The 25553-nt window shown below is 40.5% G+C and overlaps 2 protein-coding genes across 4 annotated transcripts in view; one reads left to right on the top strand and one right to left on the bottom strand.

The window, feature by feature from the left end:
- The window catches only part of INSYN2A (inhibitory synaptic factor 2A), a 62994-nt gene extending 39272 nt beyond the window's left edge, over nucleotides 1-23722 (top strand). For all 3 annotated transcript variants that reach the window (XM_073685058.1, XM_073685057.1, XM_073685059.1), the window contains exons 3-4: nucleotides 8345-8416; nucleotides 19103-23722. In XM_073685058.1, the coding sequence (XP_073541159.1) occupies nucleotides 8345-8416; nucleotides 19103-19286 (256 nt within the window). In that variant the 3' untranslated portion in view covers nucleotides 19287-23722. The remainder of the gene's footprint in view (nucleotides 1-8344; nucleotides 8417-19102) is intronic.
- Nucleotides 1-25553, bottom strand: part of DOCK1 (dedicator of cytokinesis 1) — a 412678-nt gene that overhangs the window by 225507 nt on the left and 161618 nt on the right. The window lies entirely within an intron of this gene.

The following is a 25553-nucleotide window of genomic DNA, read 5'->3' as shown; positions in this document are numbered from 1 at the left end:
GGTCAGCTCGCCGCTCGTACAAAAATTATTTCATTCTACTTGGCAAGGTTTCTACCGTGGAAAAGCCGCATTCGGTAAAAAACTGATACATATTAGCAATGTGATAGGAACATTTCAATAATAAAGATATGTACAATTAAATACAATGGGTTTAAATGGCTGTCAGCGGAGAGAGGAGCCTTTATAATCTACAGTTTGTAAGGTCATTAATAATGAGGACAGAAAGTAATTAGCTTGGAGTGCCCTCGTACACTATTAAAGGGGACATTCTAGGACTCATTTTGTAGCGTTTCCGGGGTAAAAAAAAACATCTCATAATTATTTTTTTCTGTGTCCCCCACTTGGAGCGGCTATTGGTTGGCTCTACACAAAATCAGTCTCCTTCCCCTTCCCCATCTTTCAGTTGACAATATACGGTAGTCCCCCTTAATGGGGTCAGAATGCAATTAGCTTGGAGTGCCCTTGTACACTATTGAAGGCTTTTATTCTCTGAATCATTTTGTAATGTTTCCAGTGTAAAAATATGTATCATTTTTTTCTGTGTCCCACTTGGATTGGCCATTGGTAGGCTCTACACAGAATCAGTCTCCTTCCCCCTCTGGCAGCTGACAATATAGTCTCTTCATACTTCCCTACACGGAAAGGGAAAGTTGGCTTAGAGAAATGCTGATATTGCCAATATGGGGTAACACTCCATAAGTAAACCACTAGGTAACCTAGTAAACACACTCTAAAATGGGAATAGAAGTATTAATGAGGTTAACTAAATAAAAGGGAATAAAAATAAAATATAACATGAAGAAAAAAAAAAAAAAAGAGGCAAACGTAAAGGCCACAGAGGCAAACCTTTCCCTGCAAAAGATCTATCTCCTAAGTATTGGCAGAAAAGCCCTTTAACACCCAAGGTTTTTACTTCTCTCATTCGGGCTTTTAAAGCAATTATCTATCTATCTATTTTTTTTTTTTTTTTTTACTATGGGCCCAAGAACTGACAGGCGGGTAGTTGCTAACTAGTTGCCCGTTGTGCCCGGCACTGATCTCTGCTGATCTAACTGTGGGGACAGGCTGTCAGTCAGCATGATGTCAGTCAGCAGTCACGCCCCTTCGACAGAGCAGCCCAGAAAAAGAAGGAGCAGGTGAATACGAATCACGGATGTCTGGATTTAGAATAAGTATAGACGAGCTAGTGTAGGATGTGCTGGCAACCTGCAGGGAGAAGGGGAATTTGTCTACATATTATATCAATAACTACACCAAAAATTGTCAATCCCGTATATATGGGCCAAAAAAGCATATTAGAATCAACACTTAAAGACTTTTTTTGAAGGCTAAAACATGTATCTTTATTGCAACATATTAAAATGTACACCACAAAATCATGTGTGTATATATAAATAAATAGGGGGGATACACATACAGGAACAGAAAGGTGGGTATACCTGGATAGAGGTAAAGTGCACACTGCTCTCTCTCTAAAAAATCTGTCACATATGGTATCAATGCGTAGAAATTCTAACATGTAATGCAAGTCAAAAGATAACAAGGAAAATCTAAACAATAATAGTAGCAGAAGTATCCTATAATAATGTAAATGGTATTACAGTCATATATATGTATAACCCTACTCTGGATATAAAAGGTCCTGATAAACCCTTATAGTCCAAGCTAGAAGCCATATAGTATTATTGAGGTTAGACCAATAGATAATCACATATATGCAGACATAATCAAACAGAGTGTAAAGGCAACATTACCAGCAGTGCAGCAACTAGGAACCCGCCGCACCCGACGCGCGTTTCACTATGGAAAGCTTTGTTCAATTGGAATTTGTCTACATATTAGATCAATAAGAAATACTTGCTGTGGGATTTCCACATATTGTTTTTTGTTTGTTTTTTTACATACAATCTTATCTAATCACCCTCTACACCTAATTAGATATTTATCAGTGTTGTCAAATAAATTTTATCTCACACAGAAATATCAATCAAGTTTCTACATTATCTTCATATTCACCGACCTCTTAGTTGGCCATTACCTTCAGTGATAGGAATGGTGATTATCACTACAGAAGAGGTCTAATAAATTTGTGACAAATGAATGAGTCAGAAATCTTGGGGTTCATTTACACGAGCAAATAATCATGTAAAAGATGAACGATGTGATCGTAACTCACGTTGAGCAACTGATGTCAGACGAGTATTTTTACAGGACGAGAATCATAAATGAAATGGTTGAATAGCGATCGTTCCACTCCTCCTTTTTGCAGGACCGATTGTTGAACGAACAATCTCTATTTACATTACACAATCTTCAAAAGATGAACGAGATTTTTTTTTGTTCACCTAAACAATTTCATGCGCGAAAAATGAGAATTTTTGGACACATTGTTCAGTCGCTCAACCCATTCCCATTGCACAATTGTAATGGACGATGGGTCCTTACCATTAGAATCTGAGGGATTATCGACCAGTGTAAATGCCCCTTTAGTTTGTACAGTTACTATGTGCACTACATATTTTTAACTTATTTGCAGATAAAGAAAAATTGCATGTCTTCTGTTTCAACAAGATTGAAAGCACAAACTCTTAAAAGAAATCGGTCAGCAGGATCCACCCTCCTTAGGCGTCTATATGGGTCTGTAGGTCATAGGAAGTTGAATTCAACAATACCTTGATGTGCAATCCGAAGCTTTATTCCAGAAAAATCCGCATTTTTCTTAATATGTAAATGAACTGTTAAGATATATGGGCCAGACATAGATCTCCCTATTTTTAAAAGAAAGTGGGCGTTACCAGTGTGAGACCTGTAGATCAGGAGAATAGACGGTCAGTCATTACAGGTCTCACACTGGTAACTCCCCCATTCATTTATAATAATCTCTGGAGGCAGATTGTCAGGGAGATCTATGTCCGGCCCATAGATCTTTACAGGTCATTTACATATTAAAAAAATGTGTATTTCTCTGGAATAAAACGTCAAATTGTAGACATCAATGTATCATTTTATTCAGTTTCCTATGACTTACATGTCCATATAGACGGCTTAGAAAGCTTGATCCTGCTGATAGACAAGTGAATATATTAATGATTGTTTCAAGATTGTAATGTAAAAATGTTACAATAAAATATATATATATTTTTAATTCCTATATCTCACAAAGTTATATGAAGGTGAACATGAATGGGGGGTAGGGGTGCACTGCACTTTCAATGTATGTAATCACATTTTTTTTTAAAGATAATTATATTTAGCCATAGGTATAAGTGGCATGTATGAACACCCCACACAGTGAACTTTTTTTTTTTAAAGGTATTCTGGGCTAATTTTTGGCTTGGGTCAGACAAAGCTACATACATTCATTTTATGTATATTTTACAAAAATTATCCTTCGATGCCAGACCCCATGACTGCGCCCGTGAATAATTAACGAGGGTGTCCTTTTTTGAGATTTCTGTCTGACGGAACTGTGAAGGCTGCAGCGCTCAAGTAAAATAATGTGACGTGAGTGCCAGCAGACACCCCAGACATCGCTGGAATGATGCCGGTCTGGGAGGCATGTGTCTTTTCATTTTATATGAGGGACATTGAAGGTAATGATAGGTAGTGGACACCGCTTCAAGAATTTTTTTTAATTCAACTTTTATCTGTACATACTAAAAAACCTGTCTTGAATTCCGTGGGGTGGGGATAAAAAATATCCAGAAACCTCTGGAAGCGAAAGGCATAATTCGGTAAGAATATGGTGTAAGAGAAATACTGATAAATGGGATATTGGTGAACTATATAGAAAGCAGGAAATATAACATTAAGGATCTTTATTTACTAAATATGTATACAAGAGTGTAAGGAACAAAGGGCAATCTACCATTGATTACGTTATCGCCTTGCGCCACACGTTGCCCTGTTATCAATTGGAAGAATAAGCTCAACTCTAAAGACGTTTTCTTTGTAGAACGAGGTATAAAAAGCCCTTAGAAGTGGAACTAGTGTGTTCTTCAGAAGCAACATAACAGAAGTCGAACGATAGAATTGGGAATTTAATAGCTACGTTTGGGGTCACTCGGTACTGACCCGTACTCGAGCTTCCCCCCCAAGCAATTATACCATTCTCTGATGTTGGTCGGCTATAGCAGATAGATCTACATAACGATTACTACCTGGTACAAAGACTGAGTCAACTCAATAAAGTCAAGTCATATCTGTAGACTGCTCTCTCCCAGAAGGAAGACTCCGCCACAGAAAAGAATAATGGTTTTATGGTCTTGTTCTATGGCCAGACGGAGCAAGTAACATTAATTGTTGAGTTGAAGTACGCTGGTATTATTGTTCTCAGGTATCAGCCATTATAGCCTACAATTAGATTATTTTTCAATTGGTTGATTGCCCAAGAAATGTTTATCAGTCCGCTTCCACACCTCCTAGCCTTAATGTTTAAAAAAAAAAAAAAAACAAGAAAAACTTTGCAATACACTTTCATTTCCAACTGTCCACCGATTGCCCAAAATCATAAATCCACTTACAGTCCTGTGCTGGACACAGGAGAGAATTTCCTGTGTAGGCAAGTGACCAGAGATCTGTGTGAAGGGGACTGGTTGATTTGTTATTTTAATAGCCAAGCCAGCCCCCTCCCCTTCCCATCATGGGGTTTTACCTGTTGATTCACCCACTAATTTGTCTTTTAACTATTGTGTTGTATAAATATGTTTTGTACTTTTGTAAATACGTCATTGTTAGTGTCGTTTTGTGATTTTGGTCTGTGCTTTAAGATCTCCCACACTGCTTGGGGTTACGGTCTTGGTTTTGTTTTTTTGTTTTATATTTATAGTAGCAGCACAGCTGAGCATATTTATTCATTTATTTATTTTGACAAGCCCTTGAAGAAGAACCTATCATCAGCTCAAAAGTGGCAGTTTTTGCTCTTATTTTATTCTCGCTGCTCCTCTGAATATTCTTTTTATTCGACACATGGTTCCAGAGATATAGACCTTTTTAATTAGTGATAATTTTTCTGGTCTATACAAAGGGGATAACTATGGAACTGAGCTGCAATTTTATTTATTTTTTCTGATTTTTTATTTTAATCTTTGTTGCAGACATATTACAGTAACTTTTCAAGTGTATACATTAATCTACGCTAGAACCAAAGGGTCATTAGCACAGATTCTTCACTGTAGGTTTTACTTTTTTCTCTGCATAATGTTGGTCAATCATAAACATGAGGATTTATGCAGAGGAAAAAAAGAAGAGAACATACAGTACAGACCAAAAGTTTGGACACACCTCATTTAAAGATTTTTCTGTATTTTCATGACTATGTACAATTTTCATTCACACTGAAGGAATCAAAACTATGAATTAACACATGTGGAATTATATACTTAACAAAAAAGTGTGAAACAACTGAAAATATGTCTTATATTCTAGGTTCTTCAAAGTAGCCACCTTTTGCTTTGATGACTGCTTTGCACACTCTTGGCATTCTCTTGATGAGATTCAAGAGGTATTCACTGGAAATGGTCTTCCAACAATCTTGAAGGAGTTCCCAGAGATGCTTAGCACTTGTTGGCCCTTTTGCCTTTACTCTGCGGTCCAGCTCACCCCAAACCATCTCGATTGGGTTCAGGTCTGGTGACTGTGGAGGCCAGGTCATCTGGCGTAGCACCCCATCACTCTCCTTCTTGGTCAAATAGCCCTTACACAGCCTGGAGGTGTGTTTGGAGTCATTGTCCTGTTGAAAAATAAATGATGGTCCAACTAAACGCAAACTGGATGGAATAGCATGCCGCTGCAAGATGCTGTGGTAGCCATGCTGGTTCAGTATGCCTTCAATTTTGAATAAATCCCCAACAGTGTCACCAGCAAAGCCCCCCCACACCATCACACCTCCTCCTCCATGCTTCATGGTGGGAACCAGGTATGCAGAGTCCATCCGTTCACCTTTTCTGCGTCGCACAAAGACACAGTGGTTGGAACCAAACATCTCAAATTTGGACACATCAGACCAAACCACAGATTTCCACTGGTCTAATGTCCATTCCTTGTGTTCTTTAGCCCAAACAAGTCTCTTCTGCTTGTTGCCTGTCCTTAGCAGTGGTTTCCTAGCAGCTATTTTACCATGAAGGCCTGCTGCACAAAGTCTCCTCTTAACAGTTGTTGTAGAGATGTGTCTGCTGCTAGAACTCTGTGTGGCATTGACCTGGTCTCTAATCTAAGCTGCTGTTATCCTGCGATTTCTGAGGCTGGTGACTCGAATAAACTTATCCTCAGAAGCAGAGGTGACTCTTGGTCTTCCTTTCCTGGGGCGTTGCTCATGTGAGCCAGTTTCTTCGTAGCGCTTGATGGTTTTTGCAACTGCACTTGGGGACACTTTCAAAGTTTGCCCAGTTTTTCAGACTGACTGACCTTCATTTCTTAAAGTAATGATGACCACTCGTTTTTCTTTACTTAGCTGCTTTTTTCTTGCCATAATACAAATTCTAACAGTCAATTCAGTAGGACTATCAGCTGTGTATCCACCAGACTTCTGCACAACACAACCACATTTATAAGGCATTTTATAAGGCAAGAAATCCCACTTATTAAACCTGACAGGGCACACCTGTGAAGTGAAAACCATTTCCGGTGACTACCTCTTGAAGCTCATCAAGAGAATGCCAAGAGTGTGCAAAGAAGTTATCAAAGCAAAAGGTGGCTACTTTGAAGAACCTAGAATATAAGACATTTTCAGTTGTTTCACACTTTTTTGTTAAGTATATAATTCCACATGTGTTAATTCATAGTTTTGATGCCTTCAGAGTGAATGTACAACTTTCAAAGTCATGACAATACAGAAAAATCTTTAAATGAGAAGGTGTGTCCAAACTTTTGGTCTGTACTGTATACCCAGAGAAACTTCGAACCGACTCACTCTGTGTGATATTACGGTAAGACACAATGACGCACAGCTCGGCTGTCTTCCCCAGATCACACTGTCAGCAACTGCTGTGAGCCCTCGCGGGCAGGGTCCTCTCTCCTACTGTACCAGTCGCTGTCACATTGTGTTCAAGATTATTGTAATTGTTCTTGTATTATACCCGTTTCTCACATGTAAAGCGCCATGGAATAAATGGCGCTATAATAATAAATAATAATAATAATAATAATTACAAGCAGAGGAAGGAGGGTGAGGAGAACAGAGCTGAAAGTCATTCTAAACACCTTTCTGCATCTATTCTAGATATCAGGAAATACTACCCCGATAGCCGACACAGATCCAGAGTGATGTGACATGCTGCAGCTTTCACCCAACAGCAATGTCAGCTCTGCTCTCCTCCCTCCACACTGTCAGTTCCCATTCTAGCCTTCTACAGTGGCATCTCCGCTGATTCCCCCTTGTTATTAGTGTAAATTAACATACATTTCCTTGTTATGGACAGTTAACATGCTAAACTGGTAAAAAGTCCTCAGTTTAATCAGCCGCTTCTGCATCGGGTGACTGAATAGCTTTGATGCTGTCATGTCAGAAGGTGCCAGGCAAGTCGCATACAAAGCCGACAGGTATCGGCATCTTTCCTTTTCATTGAGAATAGGAGAGTTGCATGATATCTATCAGTCATGCATGCACCTTGGCAGGCAACAGCCAACGCAGGGTCATTGGTGCCACTTGCCTCAATATGAGCACCACTACTCCCCTCTCTCACACTAAGTGCAATGGATGTGATCACCATTCATTCCAGAGACGTTCTCTCTGTTATATTCGGTGTAGTGTGCACATTATGAATGCATATTATAACATTGATAAATAGGTACTGGACAATATGTGCAGCTGTTTGACTTAAAGGAAATCTCTCACTAGGTTTTTGCAACGTGATCAGAGGGAAGGATGTAGGGGTAGTGACTCCAATTCCAGTGATGTATCACTTACTGGGCTGATTACAACAGTTTTGATAAAAGTTTTGCAGATCTAGCAATTCTCTGAATGCTGAGCTCTGTATAACCCCGCCCACACCACTGATTGGTGGCTGTGTACACAGAAAGCGGCCAATGAGTTGTGGGGGCGGGGTAACACAGAGCTCATAAATATGGAGAACTACCTGGCAGCTGGTTTACTAGTCCTCTAGTGATAAAATCACTTAGTGGGAGATCAAAATTAAAGCAAGTAGCCCAGAAAGTGATTACGCTGCTCTCAGATTACATGGCAAAAACCTGGTGACAGATTCCCTTTCAAGTTACACGAATGGAAAATGACTAAATACATCCTCATAATGACTAAAACAAAAATCAGCAAGATCAGTGCTTGCAAACATGCTTTATCATTTTGTGATAATTCTTCGATTTACCTCTATTTCTATTTTATGTTTAGGCTTTCATATCGGACTGGCCAAGATACAGCAAACTGTGACACGTGTAGGAACAGCGCATGTATCATATACAGGTAAAATGCCATTATTTTACACATTGACCATGCACATATACATACATGCAAAAAACACCACCATCAGTTCAAATCGCTGCTTATAGCCCAGAGCCCCTCGAGAGAAATTTTTATTATACACACACACACACACACAGTACAGACCAAAAGTTTGGACACACCTTCTCATTTAAAGATTTTTCTGTATTTTCTTGACTATGAAAATTGTACATTCACACTGAAGGCATCAAAACTATGAATTAACACATGTGGAATTATATACTTAACAAAAAAGTGTGAAACAACTGAAAATATGTCTTATATTCTAGGTTCTTCAAAGTAGCCACCTTTTGCTTTGATGACTGCTTTGCACACTCTTGGCATTCTCTTGATGAGATTCAAGAGGTAGCCACCGGAAATGGTCTTCCAACAATCTTGAAGGAGTTCCCAGAGATGCTTAGCACTTGTTGGCCCTTTTGCCTTCACTCTGCGGTCCAGCTCACCCCAAACCATCTCGATTGGGTTCAGGTCTGGTGACTGTGGAGGCCAGGTCATCTGGCGTAGCACCCCATCACTCTCCTTCTTGGTCAAATAGCCCTTACACAGCCTGGAGGTGTGTTTGGGGTCATTGTTCTGTTGAAAAATAAATGATGGTCCAACTAAACGCAAACCGGATGGAATAGCATGCCGCTGCAAGATGCTGTGGTAGCCATGCTGGTTCAGTATGCCTTCAATTTTAAATAATAAATGAATAAATCCCCAACAGAGTCACCAGCAAAGCCCCCCCACACCATCACACCTCCTCCTCCATGCTTCACAATGGGAACCAGGCATGTAGAGTCCATCCGTTCACCTTTTCTGCGTCGCACAAAGACACGGTGGTTGGAACCAAAGATCTCGAATTTGGACTCATCAGACCAAAGCACAGATTTCCACTGGTCTAATGTCCATTCCTTGTGTTCTTTAGCCCAAACAAGTCTCTTCTGCTTGTTGCCTGTCCTTAGCAGTGGTTTCCTAGCAGCTATTTTACCATGAAGGCCTGCTGCACAAAGTCTCCTCTTAACAGCTGTTGTAGAGATGTGTCTGCTGCTAGAACTCTGTGTGGCATTGACCTGGTCTCTGATCTGAGCTGCTGTTAACCTGCGATTTCTGAGGCTGGTGACTCGGATAAACTTATCCTCAGAAGCAGAGGTGACTCTTGGTCTTCCTTTCCTGGGGCGGTCCTCATGTGAGCCAGTTTCTTTGTAGCGCTTGATGGTTTTTGCAACTGCACTTGGGGACACTTTCAAAGTTTTCCCAATTTTTCGCACTGACTGACCTTCATTTCTTAAAGAAATGATGGCCACTCGTTTTTCTTTACTTAGCTGCTTTTTTCTTGCCATAATACAAATTCTAACAGTCTATTCAGTAGGACTATCCACCAGACTTCTGCACAACACAACTGATGGTCCCAACCCCATTTGTAAGGCAAGAAATCCCACTTATTAAACCTGACAGGGCACACCTGTGAAGTGAAAACCATTTCCGGTGACTACCACTTGAAGCTCATCAAGAGAATGCCAAGAGTGTGCAAAGCAGTCATCAAAGCAAAAGGTGACTACTTTGAAGAACCTAGAATATAAGACATATTTTCAGTGGTTTCACACTTTTTTGTTAAGTATATAATTCCACATGTGGTAATTCATAGTTTTGATGCCTTCAGTGTGAATGTACAATTTTCATAGTCATGAAAATACAGAAAAATCTTTAAATGAGAAGGTGTGTCCAAACTTTTGGTCTGTACTGTATATTAGTGGCCTAATAACAAAATGATGAAAAAAAAAAAAACCTTGAGTGCTACTTTAATACAAGTTTTTGAGCGTTTTGTAGAACTGGAAATAGGCAAGGTGTGAGATTCAGATTTTACGCCACTACACTATGAATGCAGAGAGCAATCTTCCATCTACTAGCGCGTTTTTGATTTTTTATTATTTCGCTTTTTAACTCCCTAAATTTATACAGCACTTACTAAAAGGTCTTAAACCTGACATTAGTACCATGACTAATGCCTGGCTGAGGACCATTAATAAGAACCTTTAATTTCATCCAGTCATTTTGTGATTCTTGGTTTCTGTGAGATGCATATCTCATGGAAACTAAGTATCTCCAAATGACGGAAAAAAGGTTAAAGCCAAGCAGAAATGCGTCAAGACCCGTTACCTTGAATAACAAAGAACATCATGTCATCCGGTATTAGCTTTTGTAAGGGAAATGAAGGAACATGGATTACTCTGAGAGGGAAAGTATCCATACAAGTAGGGCTTTCAGATTACTGTCATCAGACACAATCATGCGCCCTGAGACTTAAATATGTGGCACAGCCTGACTGCCAACGAGCAAAGTCCCATCTGTTATGTAACAGCTGAAGGAAAAGGAAAGCATATACATTAACATATTTTTGGCACCACTACTTAGAAATGGCTTCTTTTTTTAATGTTATCAAGTCTGTTAATGAGAATAAATGTGCAACAAAAACAAACAGAGCGGATTTATTTCCGGTATAATATCTATATAATTGTCGGATCTGGCCCGGGGAATCCATCCAACTGCAGTCATAGCTTCATTTCCTTTGTATTATATAACAATAAAAAGGAATTTACATTGGAAGATTAAAAAATATATTTTCACAAATCCAGTTAATTGATGCAATACTAAAAAAGGGATAATTCGAAATGACGACATCATCTATTAATGCAAAACTGTGAAAGAATATGGACCCCAGTGACAAATTTTTTCATTATTTTTCTCATCATGCGTAAATTAATGTATTTTGGACTAAAAAGGTTTCCAAAAGGGTTTCATTAAAAATTTTGCACCGCTTGGCTTTAAACACACTTTTTCTGCACATGGCTGGCTGCAGAATGAGTTAACTGAGAAAACGTCAGTGAGCTTGGTCTAACAGGAACCCTTATCTGTCTTTTACAGAGCTCCATTCAGCTGTCTTATCACATCAAATGAGAACCTTAGCTTTCATGTGGTCATAAATTAGCTATGAAGAGCCGACAGATAAATGAGCTAGAACTCGGCTGATGGATTCTTACTTAACTCATCCTGAAACGCAGCCAGCAAGTCAGTGCAACACAGACTATAGAAGGCAAATGGTGCCATTTTTTTTTTATGGAGCTCAATTGCAAAACAATATTTTTAGCCTAAAATATATGCAAATGAGACAGAAAAGGTCTATATTTCTTTTACATAAGTCAGGGTAAGTAAAGTAGTAGTCTTATTATGGCAACCTATGCCCATGGGGGCTCCCCTCCACGAGTCCGGGTACAGACCTACTGCAAAGAGCTTTAGTTTGTGCTGTGATTTATCGCTGTGAACGAAGCAAGGTGAGCTGCTGTAGTTACTCTCTGGCTAAAGATCGGTTCTTGTGACTGATGCAGAGGTCGCAGATCATTATTGGGGTTAATCCCTTTTTTTTTTTTTAACAAATGTGTTGGGGGATCTGATTCTGTGGCATTTACTAATATAGAAAATACAACAGGTTCTCCTCCTGCACTTGTTAGTGCTGCCTTCCTCACAGCCTGCGCAGCACTCCTGTATAAAACATGTCTGCCTATAGAGGAGAATGAAACTAGACCCTGAAAAACCCTGAGAATGGAGAGCATTTTTTCAATAGGACGAGGCTAGTAGACTGATCTCATCACAGACTCCTCCACCAGCAGCCAAATTGACAAAAGAGAGTTCTGTGCAGTCTGTGAGGAAGGAGGAGAACCTGAAAACTAATAAACTAGTAAGTACCACAAAATCAGGTCTTCAACACATTTGTTAAAGGAGGAAGTCTCAAGTTGTCTCTTAAGCAGCTCAGAGCTATGACGTCTCCTTACTTCTTTGTTTCTGGCAGGTCGGGCTCTACTCTTTGAGTGACAGCTCTGGTGAGTAGCAGAACTGTAGTATTAGTAGAACTATAAAGCTTAGCACAAGTTCTGCTGTAGCACATTCAGCTAACACTGGTTTGCTCTAGAGTGTACACAGCTATCATGTACATATAGAGATAAGAGGGCTGTGAGATTCAGGATTAGGATACTTGATCTTAAAGGTGATTGCGAAATAAGCTCAGAGGGATGGAGAGGGGGGTGAGAAGCTAACTGCTATATAGAAATCAAAAGACTGGAGAGAGGTGGCTGGTATGTTAGGAGTTAAACTCTGTCCTGGAATGTAACTACTGTGCACACTCGACCAAAGTCTGGGCAAGCCGAGCTCCATGAAAACCAGCTACACACCATGAAAGATAAAAGCTGTCATTGCACGAGAATAACAGCATATAGAAGTCAATTGCAAACTTGCTTATTTTCATGCAAATAAAGGTAATGCCAGACCTGTAAATGCCGGAGAATTAATCTTATAAGTCTTATCTTTTTTTTATTAGACTAATTGTAATACACACTCAAAGTTGGTTGAGTATCCTACTAAATGAAAGTTATGAAGAGGCTGCTTACAGTAAAAAAGGGTTGAGCACCTCATGCACCGCCCAAAGCTGTACTGTGACCAGTGGGGGCGGTCTTCAGCTGCAATCACATTATAGTCTCCTATCCAAAGAAGATTAAACAAATCAAAACATCTTCAAACATAATACTAAGTTAATAAGTGAGAGGTCACCTGACTAACCCCTTGCCCATTTTTATATTTCCATTTTCAGAGCCATATAGGATCTTGATTTTTTTATGCTGGACAGTTTAAGACCCCCATTTATTATCCTAGCAGCTACAGAAACTGTTTGGCCGAAAGATACGGCACATATGTGCACTACTTAGAAAACTCATTAGTTTAGACAAGAACAGTGCACTACTTAATTTCTCCTGTGGGGGCACTGCAGAAAAATTAAACAGTCTTCAGTTACTTAATGAATTACTGCTGATCTTTGAGAGACAAAGCAGAGGGAAATCAAGATCAACAAATCATTGGAGAATTTTGGAAAGTGACCTTCCAGTGTATAGCATAGACGGAACCTTCTGTTCTACTCTTCAGTTCTATTTTCTCCCTAATTGACATCTCTGTTCAATTTTGTCGCTCTACACAAATTAGGATAGAAGTAGATTTCAAAAGTTTTAGATGAACTCCGTTGACTGTGTGCAAAATGCAAGAATAGAAACCGAATGAAGAGATTTTGCTTTTTGCTTTTTCTTCCGTATGGGTCCAAATACATATGATTAGAACATATAAATATGAATGGTGTCTACTCTTCAAGTTTTTGTACTTTAACAGAAACTTTCGCATCGGCAGGCAGAGCGCTGGGCGTTTGATCTTACATTTAAGGGAAAATGAAATCAGAGCCATGTGCAGCAATTATTGGGAATTAAATGTCAAAGAAAATGTTTATGTCGACAGCGAATTTCTCTGTGCTTCCCCAAACTGCGCTAAAGGTTCTACAGCACAGAGATTGTTAAGGGGACGGTTGCAAACAACTTTATTAAATAATGGAAAGCAACCGAACCCGGGGTCCGCGATGTAGCCTGGAGGACTGCGGCCTAACACCTTCCGGGTGAGAAGGTAAAACAACCAACTGAAATAACAATCCCTTCCGTGTTACTGCACACCGGAACAGGAATAAGGATTCGCACTATCTCCGTTAACTGCACGAGAGATGTGCGATAAATAATGTATCTGTAGCCCTGTTACAGCACAGGGACTACACAGCAGGCGCTAGGATGCGTGTGTGATACACGCCGGCGTATACGTGCCACCAGCCGGTGTGCTACCGGACTGAGGAGTATCTCTCCACGTGGCTTGCCGGCGATGCCGGGAATACGAAGTCTGCAGACTGCTCGGGGTGTATGGCGACCCCTTTGTCGGAGCCAGACTGTCAGACGAAGCTACCTGCCTCCCTCCATCTAAGGCTGCCTATCCCCCGCTAAACCTGCCTGACAGAAGCTAAAGCACACGTGGAGCCCAAACGACCAAGCGTCCACACAACAACACCATCACAGCTCAATGATCAGAGCATGCCGCCATGTTTGTGGGCGGGCTATTTAAAGATTAAGCCCTGCCCACCGTCGCACTATTGGTGACACCACCCGCGACCAATCAGGCGATGCCAGGTCACCGGAGCAGCTGACTCCCAAACCACCAATCACGGTCGGCCATATCACGGGCATGCTCAGTGCAGTGAATCCTGGACTTAGGCTGTAGCAGCCCTGTTTCCCTCAGCAACCTACTCTTCATGTTTCTAGAAACAAAGACCCAAGAGACAACTTGTACATCTCGTGCACCAGCTAGGTGTTGGGACTGATGACGATGCTGACCGGAATGGGAGACCACAGAATCCACTGATGGTTCTGAACCCATTTCAAATCCAGCAAACGCCCGACGCCTAACAGAGATGATCTGAGGTTACATGGTAAAAAAAACATTTAGAGTCTCTGCCAAATGATGTTCAATATTACATTTAATTAAACACTATAGTTTAGAAAGAATTACAGAAATTATAAATTCTAGAAAGTATTGTAACCGTGACTTGGTAATATTTTATATTAGATTAGTAAAAACAAAAATTTTAGATGTAAAAATATGTTTGGATGCAAAAATACACAAAAAAGAAAAAAGAGGAAGAATGAGAGAATGAGAAAAAAAGAGTAAAAGGGAAAGAGGGAAAGAGTGAGCGAGCGAGCAAGCAAGAAAGAAAGAGCGAGCAAGCAAATAAGAGCAAGAAAGAAAGGGGGCGCGAAAGCAGGAAAGCGGGCGCGAAAGAAAGCAGGAAAGCGAGCGCGAAAGAAAGCAGGAAAGCGAGCGCGAAAGAAAGCAGGAAAGCGAGCGCGAAAGAAAGCAGGAAAGCGAGCGCGAAAGAAAGCAGGAAAGCGAGCGCGAAACAAAGCAGGAAAGCGAGCGCGAAACAAAGCAGGAAAGCGAGCGCGAAACAAAGCAGGAAAGCGAGCGCGAAACAAAGCAGGAAAGCGAGCGCGAAACAAAGCAGGAAAGCGAGCGCGAAACAAAGCAGGAAAGCGAGCGCGAAACAAAGCAGGAAAGCGAGCGCGAAACAAAGCAGGAAAGCGAGCGCGAAACAAAGCAGGAAAGCGAGCGCGAAACAAAGCAGGAAAGCGGGCGCGAAAGAAAGCAGGAAAGCGAGCGCGAAAGAAAGCAGGAAAGCGAGCGCGAAAGAAAGCAGGAAAGCGAGCGCGAAAGAAAGCAGGAAAGCGAGCGCGAAAGAAAGCAGGAAAGCGAGCGCGAAAGAAAGCAGGAAAGCGAGCGCGAAAGAAAGCAGGAAAGCGAGCGCGAAAGAAAGCAGGAAAGCGAGCGCGAAAGAAAGCAGGAAAGCGAGCGCGAAAGAAAGCAGGAAAGCGAGCGCGAAAGAAAGCAGGAAAGCGAGCGCGAAAGAAAGCAGGAAAGCGAGCGCGAAAGAAAGCAGGAAAGCGAGCGCGAAAGAAAGCAGGAAAGCGAGCGCGAAAAAGCAGGAAAGCGAGCGCGAAAAAGCAGGAAAGCGAGCGCGAAACAAAGCAGGAAAGCGAGCGCGAAAGAAAGCAGGAAAGCGAGCGCGAAAGAAAGCAGGAAAGCGAGCGCGAAAGAAAGCAGGAAAGCGAGCGCGAAAGAAAGCAGGAAAGCGAGCGCGAAAGAAAGCAGGAAAGCGAGCGCGAAACAAAGCAGGAAAGCGAGCGCGAAACAAAGCAGGAAAGCGAGCGCGAAACAAAGCAGGAAAGCGAGCGCGAAACAAAGCAGGAAAGCGAGCGCGAAACAAAGCAGGAAAGCGAGCGCGAAACAAAGCAGGAAAGCGAGCGCGAAACAAAGCAGGAAAGCGAGCGCGAAACAAAGCAGGAAAGCGAGCGCGAAACAAAGCAGGAAAGCGAGCGCGAAACAAAGCAGGAAAGCGAGCGCGAAACAAAGCAGGAAAGCGAGCGCGAAACAAAGCAGGAAAGCGAGCGCGAAACAAAGCAGGAAAGCGGGCGCGAAAGCAGGAAAGCGGGCGCGAAAGCAGGAAAGCGGGCGCGAAAGCAGGAAAGCGGGCGCGAAAGCAGGAAAGCGGGCGCGAAAGCAGGAAAGCGGGCGCGAAAGCAGGAAAGCGGGCGCGAAAGCAGGAAAGCGGGCGCGAAAGCAGGAAAGCGGGCGCGAAAGCAGGAAAGCGGGCGCGAAAGCAGGAAAGCGAGCGCGAAAGCAGGAAAGCGAGCGCGAAAGAAAGCAGGAAAGCGAGCGCGAAAGAAAGCAGGAAAGCGAGCGCGAAAGAAAGCAGGAAAGCGAGCGCGAAAGAAAGCAGGAAAGCGGGCGCGAAAGCAGGAAAGCGGGCGCGAAAGCAGGAAAGCGGGCGCGAAAGCAGGAAAGCGGGCGCGAAAGCAGGAAAGCGGGCGCGAAAGCAGGAAAGCGGGCGCGAAAGCAGGAAAGCGGGCGCGAAAGCAGGAAAGCGGGCGCGAAAGCAGGAAAGCGGGCGCGAAAGCAGGAAAGCGGGCGCGAAAGCAGGAAAGCGAGCGCGAAAGAAAGCAGGAAAGCGAGCGCGAAAGAAAGCAGGAAAGCGAGCGCGAAAGAAAGCAGGAAAGCGAGCGCGAAAGAAAGCAGGAAAGCGAGCGCGAAAGAAAGCAGGAAAGCGAGCGCGAAAGAAAGCAGGAAAGCGAGCGCGAAAGCGAGCGCGAAAGCAAGAAAGCGAGCGCGAAAGCAAGAAAGCGAGCGCGAAAGCAAGAAAGCGAGCGCGAAAGCAAGAAAGCGAGCGCGAAAGCAAGAAAAAGCGAAAAAGAAAGAAAAAGCAAGAAAGAAAGAAAAAGCGAGAAAGAAAGAAAAAGCGAGAAAGAAAGAAAAAGCGAGAAAGAAAGAAAAAGCGAGAAAGAAAGAAAAAGCGAGAAAGAAAGAAAAAGCGAGAAAGAAAGAAAAAGCGAGCGAGAACGAAAATGCGAGTGAGAAAGAGAAAGCGAGCGAGAAAGAGAAAGCGGGCAAGAAAGAAAGCGAGCGAGAAAGAAAGAGGAAAAAAAAGAAGAAAATAAAGAGAAAAAGAAAGACCAAAAGAAAGAGAAAGAAAGAGAAAAGAGGGAAAGAAAGCAAGAGCGTGCTCAGGTGGCAAGCAGAGAGCCATATTACATATCCATAGTAGAGTGCCCATAGACAACTAGGGGCCCATACTGTACCCTCACAATACCCTCAAGGTATTCCCTTGTAAAAGTATTGCGTGACAAGGGCTCCATATGGCAGCGTGTGCAGGAATCTGTGCGGCCGTACAAAGTCTCAGCACACAGAAATGCAGTGAATTATTTAATGAAACACTTGTGTGGATTCTGATTTAACAGCTTTAGTGGTTCCATTTTTCTAAAGTAGATACAAAATATTTATGTAGTCTCTCGTTGTTCATTGAAGTCATTGGCTGAGACAAAGCGAAAAACAAAGCAGCCATGCGACATACTATAAATGTAAAAATTGCTATTATTATAGATTCTATTTTTCTAATGAGATTTTTCATCTTTTTGTGGACAGGATAAGATATAGAGAGTAAAGGTACATTTATAAGAGCTGAGAATCGTTCCAGATTATCGGCTAATGCAAACATGGCCGTGATCACCCGAACGAACGAGCATTCGTCAAGTCATTGGATCGATTATGTCGGCTTTGAAATCATTATCGGCAGCAGATCACCCAAAAATAAACAGGGATTTTAATTTCAACAAAGGGGCGAAAAACTGACGAGCTGAGCTGCCAAACTAACAACTTGTTTAAAGGATTATTATCAAGATGGACAATTCTAACCCATCTACAGTATAGGCTATAAAACTCTGATCACTGGGGGGCGCCACTACCAGGACCCACACCAATAACTAGAACAGGGGATCCGAGCCTTCATTACCTGACCACTGCCAGGAGAAGAGAGGTCAGAGCCGTGAACGTTGGCTGAGCATGTTTTATTGAGCATCATATATCACAATATAAACTGTATATATTTATTAAAATACATCTATTAGGCCTGATATGGCGGGTGTATTCATTTTGAAAATCCAATTCACAAAGGCTGTGTAAATCTGATATTAAAAGAAGCCTTTTATGGGTCCAGCTATAGAAAAAAATAGCTCATAACTCCAAGTGTATGCAGCCCCCGCCCATCCAGCATCACTGACAGCTGCAGCTTGTACTTAGCAGTTTGAAATATCAGCATCAGCAGGGAGGAGGGACACTGAGGAGCTGTCAGTCAGCCTTGGTGGTTCGATTTGTACACAGTCAGAAAGGCTGTGTAATGTAATCTTTATGCGTGTAGATTCAGGAGCAGGGAGGAAGGACACTGAGGAACAGTCACTCATCCTCGGTGGGTCGATTTGTACCCAGTCAGAAAGGCTGTGTAATGTAATCTTTATGGGTGGAGATTCAGTAGCAGGGAGGAAGGACACTGAGGTGCTGTCATTCAGGTGTGATAGGCACAGATTCTGAAACAACAGGGAGGAGGAACACTGAGAAACAGTCAATCAGGATAGGTGGGTGGAGATTCAGCAGCGGGGAGGAGAGGCGCTTAAGAGCCAATCAGGCTATGTGGGTGGAGAATGAATTAAACTTTCATAAAGGATTTTACAGCCATTCTGACGTGGATTGTCAAAGTAAGTACACCAGCCTCATCAGGTATAAATATAATACATTACACAGGCAGTTTGTATTGTAAAATCTGTTGACAGATGTGCTTAAAAGATGGATCACACATTGGTATCGCTAAGTAGAGAGCATTTTATGTTTGCCAATTTACATAAATTACTTCTTTCTTTTTTTTTCACATTTCAGTGTGGAACTGGATTTTAAGCAGCAAGAAGACAAACTACAACCAGTTTTAAAGAAACTCCATCCCATTGAGGAAACTCAGGTTGCACCTTTGCCTTACCCTGCAGAGAGTTACACATCAACTCCCAAGCAAAAATCCAAAACAGAATCGAAAAAGCATGGAAGATGGAAACTCTGGTTCCTATAGCTAAAGCTGCTGAAACATGAGCCTCGGGCCTTCATAGGCATAATCTAAGAAAATACAATAGTCCATTACCGAAGGGGGATCTTGTTAACGTGAGGTTAATCAAGAAGCAGATGTTTGGTCAGTATGCAGATATCTACTGTGTGTACCAAAAAGGCCTTTATACTTGCAACTCACTTGCAGGAGCAAGGTATAAAAAAAAATAAAAAATAATCACAACATGCCAACTTTTACTAGCAGTTCACTATGCGGGATGTAAAATCTGGATTAAAATTTGTATTGCCAAATGTGAAGAAAAGAAATGGAAAATGTGGAAGTTTTATTTTCAATTATTTTGGTTCAACATAAAAAGAAAAAACAATGGCTATAATTTGGGTTTCTTTTATTTAGAGTTTCTGTTAAGAACATGAATTTAAGGAAAAAAAAAAGTTTATAGCCTTACATCTTATAAAAAAAAAAAAGGGGGGGGGGGGTCTTTCATCTAACATTTTATTGCAAAATACAAGCAAAGGGGATGAGTGCAATTTTCAGCGCATCAAAAATCCGGAGAAAGCACAAATTTTCAAATGAAAATCTCAAAGATGTGACTAATTATGAGTTATGCCTTTCCCATGCTACAGAATATTTTTTTTTTTCCTATGTCATTTTCACGCTCACTTTAATATTACAGAAAAAACATTTAAATAAAAAAATAAAAAATGCTCATGTCAGAGCAACCAGGCATATCCCAAAGTCAGAACATGCCTTTAATCTCATTGTTCGTTGACAGGGTCAAGGATATGGGACGCTTTGTTTTCTTAGATCTAATTTCTAATGTTTTCGTACCCCAAAAAAAAAAAAAAAAAAAAAAAAACTTTAAAATTATTGAAAAGAAAATAACAAAAATACAAAAAAAAAAAAATATATATATCTCTAAAATAAAAAAAACAACAATACAGTTCTGGCTACGGTTTCATAACTAATGTTGGATTAATGTTCCATCTCAACCTTACAATGTTTTATAAGTATTAAATGCCATACCATTGTAAAAGAAAGCCAAGACTTTTTTTTTTTTAGTTAATTTGGCATTATGCTTTGTTATAATAGGTCATAGAGATCTACAACTTTTTTCAATAAAAAAGGTATAATTTAGATAAGTGGAATTTACATTTATAATTCAATGTCTGTTTAAATTAAAAATGATTAAAAAAAAATAAATGTGAATATGGATATTTTCTAGGTAATTTTAAAATAAAACTATTAAGATTAATTTTACTATTTAATTGAAGAAATAGTAAATGAATGAAGGATTGTTTTGTTACTTAGTATAGTATAATACAGTTAATATATTCCCTTAAATGAGGGAGGGAGGATTACAAAAAAAAATAAAATAAAATAATATATCTATATTTACAAATAATTTTTGCAATGTATCCTGTATAGCTTAGATCGGGGAGAAAGTACAGAATTAATTTTTCTACAATGCTTCAAGAGAGGTCGCTTCCCAAAGTTGTAAAATATAATTTATATTGTTCAAGAATCATTTATCTTTATGGAAATAAAAAAAAAATCTAGTCCGCTAAAGGAACACTAAATCAAATAAAAAAATAAATAAATCACACAAAAAAAGAAATGACCACATTCTCGTCTTTTTCTTTTTTTATATTTGTCTGACGCTGCAATCAAAATTGAGGAATATAAATTCAATTCTTGTTTTCCGAGAGATGAGTGATTTCTCGCCACCTCCTTCTTGTAATCTTACCTTTTCAGCAAGGGTGTGGTTAGGCGGCCAAGATTGGACCGCAATGTTCGGACTGGCTGGCGGCTCTCCTGACCCGAGCGTGATAGCTGCATAGAAATATATCACACTGTCACGCTCGGGTAGGGAGAGCTGCCAGCCGGTCCGAGCATTGTGATCCGAATTATACGGCCACCTAAAGATGGCCGAATCAGCAGGCACCCCCTAAACATTAGGGTAATGACAGGCAAATCAGCAGCTATCAGCGGGATCGGCCAGCAGTCTAATGTGTATGGGGACCTCCTGACTCTCCATTGAAAAATTAGATCAGGGAAGAGAAGGATCCCGCACATTGGATTTCCAATGGCCGGTCCTTTTGTTCTCCGGAGATAAGCCGCTGCTACAGGAGAGGAAACGGCCGTGTGTTGCCACCTATGGAGGAGTGGGGAACAATCGCTCGGCCGCTAGCTATCTTATGTGTAATGGGGGACTTTAGATTGGAGCAGGAAAACAGAAATACTGAAGTCCACCCTTGAGCTAAGCGTACACGCGAGCGATGGCTCAGATACACATGAAATGAATGACTGTAGGCGTTATAACGTTCATTTCTATGCTTAGTGTTCTTTTAAAAGGGTTGTCTAGCGGGTAATTTTTTTTTTTTACCAATGACTCAGAACAGGCTACAAAAGAAAGCAATACTTTCTTCATCTAATCCTCAACTGTTGAAGTTTTGATGTTGCCCGTATTACTCAAAGGTTTCTACTTCCTGGACAAACAGGAAATGCTAGCAAGGGTAGCGCAGCCAATCCCTGCCTGTGGCGGTACCTGCTATGGCCAATGATTGGCCGAGCCGGCACTTCCTGTTTATCAAGAAGGAAGCAAAATATCTGGCAGGGTGGCAGCTTTGGAGAATTGGGAGCAGAGATTAAGAGTATCGTGCATCTTTTCATTTTTTTTTTCCAACCCATTCTAAGCCAATGATAAAACAATTTTATCCACCGTAAAATTCACCGGAGAAAAATAGTTTTCGCTCATCCACAGCATAGGTGACAACTTATGGATTGGACCCCAATCAATTGCCAGAACTTAAAAGCGGTTGTCTGAAAAAAAAGTTATAACTTATCTGCAGGATAGGTGATAACTAGTGATTAGCAAGCATGCTCACCACTCAAGTGCTTGGGTATGCATCGAAAATCGCGGATGCTCAAGTGCCATGCTCAAGTTCCAACCCGCATGTTTCGCGACTCTTAAACAGCCCAATAAACATGTTTATGGCTGTGTATGGGAGGCAAGCCCTGTATATTTTTTGAGTGTCTAACAGCCGCAAAATACAAGGGGCGGCAACTCGAGCATGGCACTTGAGCACCCGCGATGCTCGATGCGTACTTGAGCACTCTGATGCTCACTCGAGCTTTGAGCGCGCTCGCTCATCACTAGTGATAACCTAGATCGTTGAGGGGTATGACAATCGGGACACACACAGAACAGGGCACCTTTATCCCTCTTGGAATGGCGCAGTAGTGCACAAACCGACCGTCTCTCCATTCATTCTCTATGAGGACAGCAGAGCGCTGCGTTCGGCTTTTTCCGATAGTCCCCAAAAAGAATGGAGTGGCGAGCGAGCTCGTGCATTACAGCTCCACCGTGAGGGGGATAAAAAGGTGCCCTGTTCAGCGCGCATCCTGGTGGCCGTAACCCCTCAATGATCTATAACTTATCACTTTTCCTGAAGATTTTGCTTCAGACCGCGCATTTAAGTAGCAAACAGAATATATGGATCACTGGGGGGAAAAATAGCAAATTCTACAATGGCATATGTGTACTAAACAAATCCTATGGTCTGTGAGGATTTAGATTTTTTACATTTTTAAAAAAAAAAATAGTAGGAGACATGGGATTACAGATTTGTCCCACAAAATTTAGTAGCTACTGATATTCACCCTAATTTATTTATTTTTTTCTTCACTGTAAGACAAATAATTGATACAATAATATTTATACTAGTGTGAAAGCAATGCATTAAATGGAAGATTAAATGCATGGATTGCTGATTTTTATTTTTGGTATTTTCTTTTCTTTTTTTTTTTTATCACTGCGACTGGTACATCCAGATAAAAAGGTGCTTTATTTTCTATCACTATGTGATAATTTGAAGCAAGTGTAAGGATTGTACATTTTTTTTTTCAGTAATATTGTATAAGATGTGTATTCATGCCCAGATAAATTCATGCTTTATTATGAATAATACTTGTCAGAGACTTGCTTAATAGGGCTACAAGAAAAAATGTACATAAAAAGAGTATCAAAATTATTTTTGTGTATAATATAGTCTGTGTAAAAGGAATAGCGGTAATGTGCCAAGAAGGAAGTGCAATTGTTTTACTTGCTGGGCGGGGGAAAAGAACAAAATATATATATATATATATATATATATATATATATATATATATATATATATATATATATATATATATATATATATATATTACTGTATTTTTTATTTATTTTTATTATTTTATTTAAAGATGCATATGTTTATACTGCACAAGGAAAACTTTGTTTTAAAAATCCCCAAATAAAGTTTTGCCCATACGTTATGATTTAATTAATAGAATAGTGCATTAAAAGACTGGTTACCATTTTCTTTTGCCGTTAACATTTCTATTATGAGAATGAAACGTGCTGAAATAAAACAAGTACTGTGTTCACTGACATCTGAACAGACCAGGACAACTAATTGCAGCTTGGCAATTTATGTTATACAAGTTTATGTATAATAATCTTTTTATTTATATGTATAATTTTTTAAGATATATATGCTTTGTTTCCATGTAGGATAAATACTGCTTTTTTTTCCCGCTGGGTTTTTTTTGTGTGTAAAAAATGCAAAGTGGGTGTGAACTCATGAAAACTCATGGCCAGTGGGCGTTTATATGGTTGACATTGGATTTTTGTTACAATTTTTTTTTTTATATTACAATCATTTAAAAAAACACAACACAAAATTAGTAATCTTGCAATTTTTTTAGACTCCTACTTCCGTTTTTTTCAGAAACAGTTTTCAGCAGGCTCCTAATCAGCAAAGGGAGAATTGCAATGACAGGTAACAACTCTATGCACAGCTGATAATGCAGGACTTCACAATTGGTGATTTTACACTTGACCCTTCTCCCTGCCTCTTCACAATGACCTCTGCACAGGCTCATTTAACACTTCAATACAAAAGATAACGTCATTATCTGACCATTTTGGCTAATGTACAGGTGTCATTTCCTTAAACAATAGTGGCTAATGTACATATGTTATTTCCTTAAACATTAGTAAGTTAAAGTCTACAAAATACCTAGCGAAGAGGGTCCTGGCACTCACATAGTTGTTTTTTTTTTTATTACTTCAACAAAACTGGACGCATTTCAGCCTATCCAAATTTTTCATCACTTGCTTTAAATAAAGGAATCAAGAAATAAGCTACATGAGTGTCGGGACCCTCTTGCCTCTTGGATTTCTATATAAAAAAGCCCCAGTGGCCAGTGTGAAAATTGCAAGATTGTTTTAAAATAAACAAACTAAAAAAAGTAGACTGTGACATGTGTAAAAAAAAACATTGCCAATAATGTTTAAAAAAATAGATGCGTTTCTGTACTAAAGAAAAAAACACATGGGAAAAAAAAGCTGCTGGAAATCTGCACAAAAAAACAATAAAAAAAATAAAAAAAAAACCTGTCCTTTTTGGTGCAGACACCTGAAGGAAAAACCCAGTGTTTTTGCAGGTAGCATGGGGAGTGGCGGTGAACTGGTTCTCCTTACCAGTATGGAGACTTACTTACTTATCAGTATGGAAACTTGCAAACTTCACAATGGGAGTTAGCGACCTTGTAAGTCATGGCTGATCGTTATTACATGGCCGTGAATAAATGCGGAGCCAGGAACCTCTCTACAGACAACGGCTCGCAAGTGTAGAGTCATCACAGGCTGAGTGCGATATCCACACAGGATATTACAATAAATGTGCACCAATGGCAAAAACAACTATCTTATCACCCTAGAGATAAAAAAGGGGGTATAAAAATGCCCTAAATCTGCACAAATTAGTAACTATAGGGGATAAATGCCAAGATACCATCATAAACACATCACATACTAGTATGTCCTTCCTCAACTTGCCTCTATAGTAGAGTGGACATAACCCTAATCATATACCATATATCTTGGGTTAAGCAAAAACACTTGTCCAGGGCTACGTCTGTAGTGCATGGCCACCAGACCCAAGCTGTGATCCTACGGCTTCCTGCCATCCCTGATGCCTCTTCTGATCAGTAGGCCTGACGTATGTATACCTGCGGGGCTACTAATCAGAGAAGATGCCCGGGATGTCAGGAGGGTCTCAAGGCTCTTGACCGTCAGCCATGGAGTACCGCCACACTAGCAGTCCAACAAATATATTATTTTTCTCAACTCTACAAGAGATGTTCGGCAAACATGAAAAATAAATCCAAGGGATGTCTCGGCCGATGTTATCCATCAGCCATCGATCGCCAACAAGTTCCCATATT

This window comes from Phyllobates terribilis, unplaced genomic scaffold (assembly GCF_046119375.1).
Source record: "Phyllobates terribilis strain yellow unplaced genomic scaffold, ASM4611937v1 Scaffold_5__5_contigs__length_657084704, whole genome shotgun sequence".
Lineage (NCBI taxonomy): Eukaryota > Metazoa > Chordata > Amphibia > Anura > Dendrobatidae > Phyllobates > Phyllobates terribilis.
The sequence above is the reverse complement of the archived record's forward strand: the minus strand, read 5'-3'. Positions and strand labels throughout refer to the sequence as shown.